Source organism: Temnothorax nylanderi, unplaced genomic scaffold (assembly GCF_030848795.1).
Source record: "Temnothorax nylanderi isolate EJ_2023f unplaced genomic scaffold, tnyl_v1.0 TNYL_tig0007_pilon, whole genome shotgun sequence".
Taxonomy (NCBI): Eukaryota; Metazoa; Arthropoda; class Insecta; order Hymenoptera; family Formicidae; genus Temnothorax; species Temnothorax nylanderi.
Genome location: NW_027249069.1, coordinates 1,513,176 through 1,526,234, shown reverse-complemented (window position 1 = coordinate 1,526,234; position 13,059 = coordinate 1,513,176). Strand labels below are relative to the sequence as shown.

Here is a 13,059-nt window from a genome sequence, read left to right as displayed (position 1 = left end):
GCGGCGCGCCTGCGATTGGCCCGAGCGATCGTCCATTGACAGTTACCACGCTCTCTAGCGAGGCACGTGATCTCACCTTCCGCTCGCTCCGCGAGGCGCACGCGCGATTGGTCGGTCTCGCGAGCGCTCGTTCGACTGCGTTCGACCCGAGCGGCATCCGAATTACATACTTCGCGTCGCCAATTGGCCAGTTTAACGTAAAAATTTCAGATTGGTCGAGCCAATGGAAGAAAAACTTCAACCACTGGTCGGCTGTGTGTGATATCCATTTCTATCAATGCGCGTTAACTTTAATCTCGGTTTAAATTCTTATATATCGTAAACTTTTATTCTTTTGTAAAAGTTAGAAAAAAATTATAAGTGAGTTAAACCGAGATTAAAGTTAATCCGCACATGTATGCGTACTGTCTGTGAGTGATTACGGATTGTTTGTATATTAATTAAAGTTAATTTCTTCAATTAAAATTTATCTGCAAATTGTAATGCAAATAAATTATTAAATAAATTATTATATGTATAAATTATACTGATATATATTATAAAATATATACAAAATGATTCATATGACTGCTGTGTGATTTATACGCAACTTTTAATGGCGTTCCCCATTCTTGGAGGCAAAAATGGCGTCGAAGCGAGGTCGTTGCTTTAGGATTTCCTCAATATGATTACTTGATGCACATTGATGACATCTGACGAGAAGAAAATTAAGCCAAAGGCGTTTCTTGAAAAGTAGGTAAATCTTTTCCTTTTAATATATATTATTTTACTGATATAAATAATTGTAAACGAATTAATTTTACGCAAGAGTTATAGCACGTTGCAATAATTCTTATTTATATCTATGATTTATAATTGTTTGTGTAATAATTAATTTCTTAAATTAAATTTTATCTGCAAATTATAATATAAATAAACTATTAAATAAAATATATTATGGGTAACTTATACTGATATATATATGTATATTATAAAATATATACAAATTTATGTATATAAATACATCATATCAGTAGTTGGTAAAATAAATTGTGATCTTATCAATTATCGATGATAAACTTTTATGTGTATACATTTGCATTTTTACATTTTATTCATAAACATAATAAAAATGATTGTTCTCCCTCCCCCCAATGTTTAGTAAAAAGGCAAATAAAAAAAGAAAATAATAGAAAATAAATATTTCTTCTTCTCTTTCCCATTTGCACGATGACATTCGTTGTCACAGTCATATAATCGAACGCTCGGGAGTTTTGACTCCTCCTGGTTTTTCCGTTAGAGAAAACAAAATATTTAATATAAATTTCAGGATTCAATATAAATTACATTCTTCATTCCTATATTTCAATACTCGCGATTCAATATTTTGATATAAAAAAGATCAAACATTTCTTTTGATTTAAAATTATGATACTTATAAATGATACTTATAAAAATATATATATATTTTTCTAAAGGTATAGTCATTTTATAAGTTCTGTCCCTAAAAAAAATTTATTTCATAACTAAACTAAAAAGCAACATAAAATGTATGCTTATTTTATATTGATTTAATCAATTATAGATAATATAAAAGTAATTATAATTATTAAAAATGTCCACCTTTTACAAAATATTCTTCAAACTCTCATGACTCATATGAATATCGACGCTGCCTTCACCAAGTCACCATTTTTAGAACATCGATTCGATTTAGACGAAAAGATTTGTTCTAAGCCTCACCGAAATATCGAGGCTCTGAAGGCTGGTTTGGCAGCAGCGTCAAGATTCCGTACGCTGCGACAGTTAGAAGTCCAACCGTGTGAAGAAATTAAATTGAAGTAAAAAAGTGGACATCTTCAATAGTTATGATCGTTTTTATATGATTAGTTTATAATTTTAATTAATAAAATGTGTATATATTTCTTTCATGCTTGCTTTTTATTTTAGTTATAAAATAAATCCAGTTTACTTAGGAATAGAATTTATGACTCGACCATGTACATTTATCTGTTCCGCAATTAATCGTTAATTGAATCAGAATAATGGATGAGATAATCGATTGTATAATAATTATATGTGTGAGCGATGTGAGCCCCGTCGCGTGAGCGATTCAAAAGATAACTCAGCCACCCGCACATGATTGCTTCAATGATAAAAAAATTCTTTCAGCATTAGTTTTCAATTATAATACCCTTTTTCTTAATTTTTGGAATAAAAAATTCTAAACTACATGGACTTTGGAATCTAAAAATAACGCAAGAATTATCGAATCATCTCGTTCTTGCACCTGCCGCGATTCGCGCCGTCCGTCTAAACATCTGCGATGTCATCCATGCGATCTTGATTTAAGATTTAAGACACCATTGTTTCTCGTGACCGCGCATCATCGAGTCACTGTCTGTCCAAGTGGAAACTGATCAGCCTCGGAGCACGATCTCGGAATATTTTGTGGACAGTACCGTGACTTGAACAAATGCAATATCGATTGTACAATTTTATACAGTTGTTTCATAATATAATAGCATATTATAATTAATAATGAACCCGTTTTTCTTTTAAATACTTCTTTAGAAAGTTCCTAAATAATTTAATCATATATAATGATACAAATTGTTTTGAATGTTATTTGAAATTTTTAAAAGTTTTAATAAATGAAAGTTTTAGTTGGATACAGATCTGAAATAAATTTCTTTGGACCATCAAAATAATTATGTAGGACGCTCAAGCATGATGATAAGCTGCAAAAAGTTTTGACATTCTAGCAACCAGCTTTAACGTTATTTTTAGATCTATAGCAATATGTATTTAGCTAAATTTTAGATATACTTTAGCAACCGTTCTCTGTCCGTACATCATAAGGAATATACATATTATCTGTTATCATTACTGTTTGCGTGTTAGAAAGACAAAGATATACACACACGTATACATCATCCATGAAAATAGAATCCCGACAAACTCGCATTATTACGTCTGCATTTTCTAGTAAATCTACTTAATTTTCAGTAAATTATGACTATTTATTTTTTCACTACGTATCTCACGTTACAAAGAAAGGGAAAATGTTATAAAAAATGTATATCTTTCGTATGCTAGGTTCTGGAATGTCAGTGTGGCGTAGCGTACTATCGATTAGGTGCTTGGAATTTTCAGCGAACGACTTGCGATTACCTGCAGTAACGATGTGGTGTATGACATATGTATTATACAGTGAATCAATAATATGCGTATCGATCATTTTGTCGTAGTGGACAGTGTTATGGAAGCTTAATATCGTCGTTTCATTATTTATTAAAGGTTGTTAAAGGCTTTGAAAGACATATAGACAGTTATAATAATAACTACAATATAATATACCTACATTTAACAATATATCTGATTAATAACACGCTATAAAAGATAATTTTTCACTGTAATTAGATACATATAGTCGTTACAATAATTAGAACATAACTGAGTTAGTGACATATTGCACGATTACGACGACTTTGGTGACGCAATTTAACGATCGCCTTAATTCTTCCAGCAAAAACGATGCGAAAGATTCTAGAATGTCTAGTATTTAAATCGTGAGCATTAATAAATATAGAAAATAGGAAATTGTGATAAAAGCACGTCTATTAAAATTACATTATAACTTATTCGGAATTAAATTTTATCTGACTTATTAACTTACTTTAATTTTCATTAGTCGCGTGTCACATGTATTAAATAAATATTAACATTAAAGTTAAATTTCTTCTATAACTTCATATTTATACTATATTATCTTATTCTTGTTTAAAATACAATACTTTTGAAAACTACCCTCATTGCGTCATCAAAAATAATTGTAATGCTAATGGATCCGGTCGATATCTCAGTCGTCATCTTCGCTGCTCTTTTAACTGTTGCTGTTGATAATGATCGATTATGTGATAAACGAGAATAATAATTGTGACAACAAATAGACAATAATTGTACTTGATTTGCCTCGGATTAATATAATTTGGATAACATTATCATTTGTCTATTGGAAAGACACAAAAATGTATTAGATAACAATAGAAATCTAATGAAATGTTCTGGAAGTGAAATCACATCCGTTCAAAGTAGTGCGGTGATTCTTAAGGGGCATATATGAATATAACCGAATCTGTCGTTTTCTGATACTCATCGATCTGGACGCAGAATTGTGCACGCGGACTTTACGTACCGCACGATAAATCGATGGTCCGACGGCCAATGGTCGTGCTGGGCAGGAAAAAAGGATTCATGAGAGATTCGATGGGTACTGATATATAATATTCATAAGCAAAACGTCGTGCCACTGGCATCGGCGCAGGCGTGACCGTAGTCGCTTCATTGCGCCATGCCGTTCATATCACATTGTTCTGGTACCTGCTGGCCGAAACGAGACAAAAATATTCCTCGTTCATTCGTGCGACCTTACTCCATTTCGCTATGTCAACGAGAACGTCGTCCATGTTGACTCTCGTTTTCTTCCTGCCATTTGTGCTTTGTCAAACGCCAATGGATTTGGGTAAGTACAAAGTAGTTTTACACGCGGGAGCTAGTATAATATACAAACGAGATATCTTTTTTCATTTTTTCTTTCAACTGTATTTACCAATTTGTCTGTCAACATTACGTTTGACAAGATCTGTTCTCTCTTAGGTTTCTATAATTCTATAATTTTTACTTCTAACGTTAAACCAATGGGTGCCTTAGCCTTAGCCGTATAAGTCTGTTTCGTTGCGAAATAACAATTTTAAAACAGTATAGTCCATAATATAAAAAAATATAATAAAGCGCAATAATAGTGATGATTCCTCGATGTGATTAACGAGGCTGATACTTCTTTCTTATTTCCAAGTGGTCGTGATAGAGGAATCCGATTCGTCTATTTTGGGCATATTAAACGACGCGGTTCCAGAGGCAGAACGAATTTTTGCTAATGATATGATCACCGTTCACGTTTCTACTGTCATGGTGAATCGCGAGAACGTAGACGCAAGTTTCGAGAAAGGTATTCTTGTGTATCGTACAAATTAGAAAATATTGTTATCCGATTTTTACTTTCAAAGTATTGTTGTCTTTTACATGCACGTATGTGTAAAGTGCAAACCATTTCTTTATTCTTTACTATTAAAAAGTAATCTTTTGTAATGAGGTGGGTTGCACAATTCAAAAATATTCTTCTTTATTTTCCCGACAGTCTGCGCCGTTCTGTATAAAGGAATAAGTATCATACTAGATATGACGTGGACAGGTTGGGACAAACTGCGAAATGTCGCGGATGAGAGGGGAATAGTATACAAACGTGGCGACTGCAGTATATGCCCATACGTTCAAGCGATTGATGATCTTTTGATTATGAAAAACGCAACGGACGTTGGTTTGATCTTTGAAGATGAAAGAGGTGCGCACAGACTAGCGATTATTTACATTACTATGATGCTACACGTGAATATTCTGCACAACTTGTTTTATTGTACTCTGCATTGCACATATATAGTATCTTCTTTTGCAAATTATGTAGCTTAATCAAAAGTATCAGGGGAAAAAAGTCATTTCTTGCAATTTTTTTATAATTTCAAAAATGCTTTATCACGTTATAATTTTTCAAAAGAACTTGATCCATATCTTACTTGCGACAGCCATTATTCGTACATCAATTCTTAGAGAATGATGGAGAAATTAATAATGGAATAGTTCAATAGTTTTATATAGGTGGTCAAAATTCGTTTCATTCTGACATGAAACTCCACTCTCTTCCCCACCTTTCTTTTTCTTTCTTTTTTTTTGCGGCTTTTCATCAGAGCTATCCAAGTTGATAAATATATCGCTAATACGCTTAGAAAGTATCAACTTGCAAGTTCGTATGATTTTCTGTTTTCTGATAAAGTTATCAAATTCTAAATGTCGCGGTATACAAAATCTTTTAATCGAACATTCTTTACTTTGGATATAAGCAAAGGATTGTACTATGATAAAAAAACGTTGTTAATATCCTCAACTTGGATAAATAAATTGCAAGTGCTGTTTTTCATTCTTTTATAGCAGAGCATTGAGTAATTGACTTGGTTTTTGTTTATGCCGGTATGATTCAATCGTAATGTCATCGAGCTCTTCAAAGAAATCCAAGTTGGTTGACTGATTTCGCTGCATTATATTCCTTAACGAATCTATTATATTGATCTGCTCCGTTTCAAATATATTATATATAGAATTTACGTGGAATCTAATGCAACTTATTATACAGTGAGTTCTGCAGAATGTAGAAATAAAGATCATTTAATCCGTATTCAAAACAGAACCGATCTGTAGGACATCCGATGTATATTTAGGTTTTAGGTACGTGAAGTTTTTCGAAGTTCTTCGAAGTTTAATAGAGAGATAGTCGGATAATCTGATGGCAAACTTTGCTTTCTGACAAAATCGCGAACAATTCTGTAGAACTTCAACAATTCCATGCATAAGAAAATATAGTTAGTGCTTTATCTTAGCTACGCGTTTCTTTTGAAAAAATCTGATGGCTTATGGCTTCAACATTTCGATGATATCTGGTTCAAAGCACGTCTTCTCAAGTATTTCTTTTCTTCAAAATTAATAATAAACAATGTCACTTTAGCTGACAATTCTGTTGAAGTCAGAGTTATCCGATGTCAGTAGAATCTTTTTGATTGATATATCTTTTCCTTTCAAAATGGATATCAGAAGTGTCATAGAATGTAGATAATCACGGATTATTTAATTTTGAATTTCTTTGCTATGACAATATATAATGCAGAGACTCAGCCGAGCCAAACGAATAAAATCAGATATTAAAATACATCATATATGATGTTCAAACATATTCAATGTTGCATGTTACTGTCCTCAACACAAAACATGTATATATATAGCTGGATTATTTTAAATAAAACAGAATTACCTAATCACAAGATTTAATCTAATCAATGGATCGAATCTAGTACATCTGTCTATCTGAAATGGTCTAAACATAGTTCATTTTGAATAAATCTAATGGTTTGATCTTAAAAGAGAATCTACTTTCATAGTATCCAACGTATTTGTAGAAAACAATTCTTTTTAGGGATAAGAACAAAATTGAGCAGTATGACGAATTACGTTAAAATATAGCTTTTTTGCAACTTTAATCCCGAATTTCTCAAAGTTATTTTTCCATTAAATAATATGATATTTTACTAGTGTTCAAACTAATGTGCAAAAATTTGTTTAGCACAAAAGTCTGTCAGAAACAATTGCCCTTTTTCTTTGAGTTTGAGAAGAAGTTATTTGTTGTTAAAGTATATTGTTAAAATAAAAATTAGACAATTTAATTTTTTAATATTGACTACATCAGATGTAATAATGATTTTAGAGCTAAATCAGAGCCTTTATTATCTTATCGGAAATTCGATAATTAGATTGGTGGTTATCGACGAATTGACGGAAAGAACTGTGTCGAAAATACGGAGTATGCGACCGTCACCGTCTTATTATGTCATTTATGCTAGTACCCAAAAAATGGAAGAACTGTTTAAAACGGTGAGCGATATATTTGTATCGGTTTTGGTTTTTAATTAATTGTTCCTAACATTTTAATATATATGATAAGGTAATTGAATGTTTATATTTTATAAATCTTTAAAACACATTGTGTCTAAGTGTAAACAGGTATAAAGTGGAAACAATTTTTCAGGCCATTGGTGGAGGACTCGTTAGAAGGGAGGGTATTTGGAATTTAGTATTTACAGACAATAATTATCACGAGTTTCGATATATTACCGGTAATCTTCAGTTAAATGTTTCATTCACCGTTCTTAGTATGAAGACTGACATTTGTTGTCGTTTAATGGGTGACGTGACCTGCAACTGCCCCCAAAATTTCAAGGTAAGTTTCAATAGGATGAAAATTTTTATGGAATTATTCTGCAAATATTTGCTATCTTATACGAAAAAATTTATTATCTAGCAAATATGAAAGCTGTCATTAATGTAATTAATGTATTGGCAAATATTGAAGTAAATTCTTTTGTATTTTCTTTTACTAAGAAAAATATTCTTTTCCAATAAATGCGTTTATAATCTATAGAGAAGAATTAAAATGATTAAAAAGTTATGTTACGTTAGATATTCCCACATTATTTCAAACGTTTGATCGGCTTGATCGTAAGTTTGATGAGCGATGTTCAAAGGGCGGGTGTAAGTGTAACTCCAAAGACAGGTCAGTGTGATAAACCCGTTAATTCCACTTCAGCTTCGAACATTACAGCGGAAACGTTTAACAAAATTTTAATGACAGTAAGTATTGCCAAAGTGAAATCTGTTAAAAGAATAAAGTCTGTCTAAATCATATTACGTTTATATTAAAGTATTTTTTATTTAGAATTAAACGCAAAGGTAATTAAACATGTGCTTAAATAAGTCTACTTGTCTACGTTCTAGAGATTGGACAGTAACGACACTTTCGAATATTTGACAGAGAAGGCGATGATCACTTACAAGGCAGAAATCGAGTTACAATCGGTTAGTCATGGCTATGTAGATGCGCTCGCAACTTGGACGAGACGTACAAAAATTAAAGAAGCAGACGGGAGGAAAATAGAACCAGCCAGGCGATTCTTCCGGATTGGAACGGCACCAGTAAGAACCACATTTCGCTAAAGCTTCGTTTCGTTGCGTTCTATTAAGAAGAAATAACGTTATACATTTAGACAAGAAATAATTACAAAATGATTATATACTCAAAGTATTTTGTAACGTTAAACGATAATCAGATGCATTGTTAATTTTATCGTTGATTTTATTTAATTTAAAATTAATTTAATAATTAATTATTCTTTTAATCGTATATAAGTTAATTTATAACTTTATTTATATATAGAGGATAATTCATATAGTTTCCAGAATTATTTTGGTATTTCACCAGTTAATCAAGAGACACGTAAACGCGAGTGTAGCAAAAGTTAATTTAATGTTGTTCTGATTAATCTGGAATAGGCAGTACCATGGACTGTAGTTAAGAAAGACCCAGTGACAGGCCATGAAATGCGTGACGACGACGGAAAGGAAATCTGGGAAGGTTACTGTATAGATTTTGTGAGAAAATTATCCGAGGAGATGCAGTTCGATTACGATCTTGTTATCCCTGAAGATCACGAGTTTGGCAGAAAATTGCCTAATGGCGAATGGAACGGTCTGATAGGTGATCTGGCTAAAGGAGTATGTCTATAACTTTTTCAAAATTTTCTGTTCACATTTAACACGTTTTTCTTTGAATATCACTTTTCTTTCAATATCACTTTGAATCATTTGCAATTAATTGCTTCAAGAATGTTAAGTTTTGTTCAAATTGATAGAACGCAGGAATTTTTTCTTATTTTGTTTTATTATGTTGTTAGCTGCTTCCCGATATTCTGTTGAAAATCTAGAATGCACTTATACTATAGATTTTTAACGCTGACAATGTATATCGGAATACAGGTATATACAATTTAGAACACTATTATATATGTTCTATACAGGTACAATGTATAAGCCAGTTTTAACTGTAGTTTCTAATAATTTCTATTATTTTTATTACAATGCAGTTATATAGTTTAATAATTAAAGAAAAATAAAAAATTATTTAAACTAAAAAAATATTTAAACCAGTGCAAATGTCAGTATTCGTATACGCAATATTTACAGTATTAGCAATAGTTTCGGTCTTCTAAAATTGTGCAAATCCGAAAACGGTTTTAAAAGTTAAAGTAACTTGACAACATTCTCTGACTATAGCAAGGGTATTTATTTATTAACAGGAAACTGATATTGCTGTGGCGGCATTAACAATGACGTCGGAGCGAGAAGAAGTCATCGATTTTGTTGCACCCTATTTTGAACAGTCCGGTATATTAATCGGTAAGCAATTTAGATCTTTTTTTAATAACACAATACGTTTTGTATTTTATATAAATATTACTTGCAAATAAAATATTAGTGTTTTAACAAACGTTTATGTTCCTTTTTTCAGTAGTGAATAGTACATTTCGATTCTTATTTTATTTGTTTTTCTTTCTTTTTTTCACTTTATGATACAAGCTCTATTTGAGGCGTAGGGAAGGGGGAGGGGTTAACTCAAGATGCACGTAGATAATTGAATATGGAACGGATAATTTATGTTAGTTTTTATTTTCAAGTAATGAGAAAGCCAGTCCGTAAAACATCCTTATTTAAGTTCATGACGGTACTAAGACTGGAAGTCTGGCTAAGTATCGTGGGAGCTTTAACTTTGACCGGTATCATGATTTGGATATTAGATAAATATTCACCATACAGTGCGAGAAACAATAAACGACTTTACCCCTATCCTTGTCGGTATGTATCTCATAATATTTTTATTTCTGCTGCCTTATTTTCTCTGTTATACTGTATATTACAAACTAGCAGCTATTTCATATATTAAATGTACTTTGCCATATTTAGCGGGGCAGTAATTTGACTTTTAATATATATCTGAAAATTTTATATTTCTTCTCCCGTCTTGTCGTGTCTAACAGGCAGATTCTACTTTTCAGAGAATTCACATTAAAGGAGAGCTTTTGGTTCGCATTGACATCTTTTACGCCGCAGGGCGGTGGCGAAGCTCCAAAAGCGTTATCAAGCAGAACACTGGTTGCAGCTTATTGGCTATTCGTTGTACTGATGCTTGCGACTTTTACTGCAAACTTAGCTGCTTTCCTTACTGTGGAAAGAATGCAGGTATATCTCCCTTATTACATATTATATTTATCGAAGATTTTCTTTTATTTAATTTAGACAGCAGAAATTGCTCAAAATATTGATCTTCTAATAAGACATATTATTTCCCCTCGCTCTAATATTCGTGTATGTTTCATTACATAGTCACCTGTGCAATCATTGGAGCAATTGGCAAGGCAATCACGCATAAATTATACCGTTCTGGCCAATTCTAGTGCTCATCAATATTTCATAAACATGAAAAATGCCGAGGATAAGCTTTATACGTGTGTAAAACGAATGTCATTTTCTTATGAAATATATAATAGTTAAGATCAACAATATTATGTATATTACTTGCTTGTAGAGTATGGAAAGAAATTACATTAAATAGCACCAGCGATCAAGTAGAATACCGCGTCTGGGATTATCCGATAAAGGAACAATACGGTCATATTTTGCAAGCCATTACTCAAGTCGGACCGGTCAAGACTACCGAGGATGGTTTCAAGAAGGTACAAAAAAAAAGAAAAATCTTGAGGAATTGTGAGACGCAACAGTAAATATTTAGTTGGAGTGCATCCGATATTTTTCAGGTGATAGAAAGCGAAAATGCCGAGTTTGCGTTCATTCATGATTCGTCGGAGATAAAATATGAAGTAACGAAGAACTGCAATTTAACGGAAGTAGGCGAAGTATTTGCCGAGCAACCGTATGCTATTGCCGTGCAGCAAGGCAGTCATTTGCAGGAAGAAATAAGCAGAAAGTCTTTGATCGATTTTTTTCTATTTTTCTGTTGCGCTTAATTCATTCACTTTCCAATTAAATACTTTCGATTATCGTGAACATATTGTAGTTGCGTGTTGTATTTGTATGTTTTATTGCCGTTGAATATTTCTAACTCACAAGTTTTTATACAACTGTAAATACCTATAGTTGACAGATCTAGAACAGCAAACATGATATGTACATACATATAGTAACAATCTATAACAGCAAAAAATTTTTTCATGTATAGTTATTAATGATTATATTTGGAGGGAATGGATTAAGCAGCACAGATTATGCATAAATGTAATATTGTTTTCTCGAAATCGTCATTTTATGCGACAAATGTCCGACATAAATAATATTACTTTCAGGATACTCGATTTACAGAAAGATAGATACTTTGAGACATTGGCAGCCAAGTATTGGAATCAAACGTTGAAAGCCCAATGTCCGAATTCCGATGACAATGAGGGAATTACGTTAGAGAGTTTGGGTTCGTCGTCATTTCTTATATATACATTACTAAATTAGATATTATATAAATATAATATATTAACACAAAAGAAGATATATATACATAAATTTAATTAAAATTATTATTCGAAACAATTGTAATTACAATTTTTCGAATAATGAAATTATTATTCGAAACAATTATAATAATATTCCAGTTGGCTATTATATTATTATAATATTATATATTTGATATTTATTTTTTCTAATTGACTCAAATTTTATATCTAACTAATATTTTTATATATAGGAGGTGTATTTATTGCGACTTTGTTTGGACTGGCATTAGCGATGATCACTTTGGCCGGTGAAGTTCTTTACTATCGCAAACGCGGCGCTTCTCAGAAAGGAAAGCCGAATGACAAAAGGACGATGAAGGATGCTGAGAACGACAAGATCATGCAGAAAATCGCATCGAAGCTTCAAATGAAGCCTGCGCCTACTGACGCACTTTTTGGCAAACAGCTTAGCCACACGCCCCGTGTTTCACACATTTCTGTTTATCCACGGCATTTCCCTAAAGAGTGAACCAAATTTTCACTCGACGATCCATCGTATTACGGACTCGCAAATCATTTCTGGTTAATCCTTATATGTTTTTCAGAGTTTTCTCCTTTTATAATCACTTTTAACACTTAGAATCTATCACAAAAGTCAATAAGTAGATTTTAAGACGAATTAATCGCATTACGATTAGTGTATTTGTCAAAAGTTAGTTGGATTTAGACAATATTGTTTCATTATAAAATCATTGTTAATTAATGAAATATCGTGCAGAAAATTGAATTTAAATGATTGATTATATTTGTTAAAAATTATATGACATAAAATTCTCAAAATTATGTTTGAACTGTGTTCCAGTTACACTGATAAATAAATATTATGCTTTGTTATATTAAAATAATTCAATATTAATTAATTGTCACTGATCATATAATGTTGAATTAGTCCATGTTTTTAATTAAATATAATATCTATTTATTAAAAACGGATATACAATATGCTTCTTTTCAAAATGTTTATACCATTTAAAAAATATTAAATAAATATGCAAATTATTCTGTTTATTTTTTTTTCCTTTGA

At 31.7% G+C, this 13,059-nt stretch overlaps 1 protein-coding gene across 1 annotated transcript; it reads left to right on the top strand.

Moving 5' to 3' along the window:
- The first annotated feature begins 4,377 nt into the window (after nt 1-4,377).
- On the top strand, nt 4,378-12,871 carry Ir8a (Ionotropic receptor 8a). The gene is made up of 16 exons (XM_071718680.1): nt 4,378-4,504; nt 4,838-4,990; nt 5,180-5,383; nt 7,349-7,515; nt 7,670-7,861; nt 8,101-8,271; nt 8,416-8,613; nt 8,971-9,192; nt 9,774-9,873; nt 10,152-10,329; nt 10,530-10,713; nt 10,858-10,979; nt 11,060-11,207; nt 11,289-11,458; nt 11,835-11,956; nt 12,227-12,871. The coding sequence occupies exons 1-16, from the start codon at nt 4,426-4,428 to the stop codon at nt 12,502-12,504; spliced, it is 2,688 nt and encodes an 895-aa protein (XP_071574781.1). The 5' UTR covers nt 4,378-4,425; the 3' UTR covers nt 12,505-12,871.
- The last annotated feature ends 188 nt before the right edge of the window (nt 12,872-13,059 follow it).

Bases quoted from the DNA above. Each gene is read 5' to 3' on its own strand.
- Ir8a (XM_071718680.1), top strand. From the start codon at position 4,426: ATGTCAACGAGAACGTCGTCCATGTTGACTCTCGTTTTCTTCCTGCCA. The intron at 10,714-10,857 runs GTATATCTCCCT...TTCATTACATAG, and splicing joins TTACTGTGGAAAGAATGCAG to TCACCTGTGCAATCATTGGA. The intron at 11,208-11,288 runs GTACAAAAAAAA...GATATTTTTCAG, and splicing joins CCGAGGATGGTTTCAAGAAG to GTGATAGAAAGCGAAAATGC.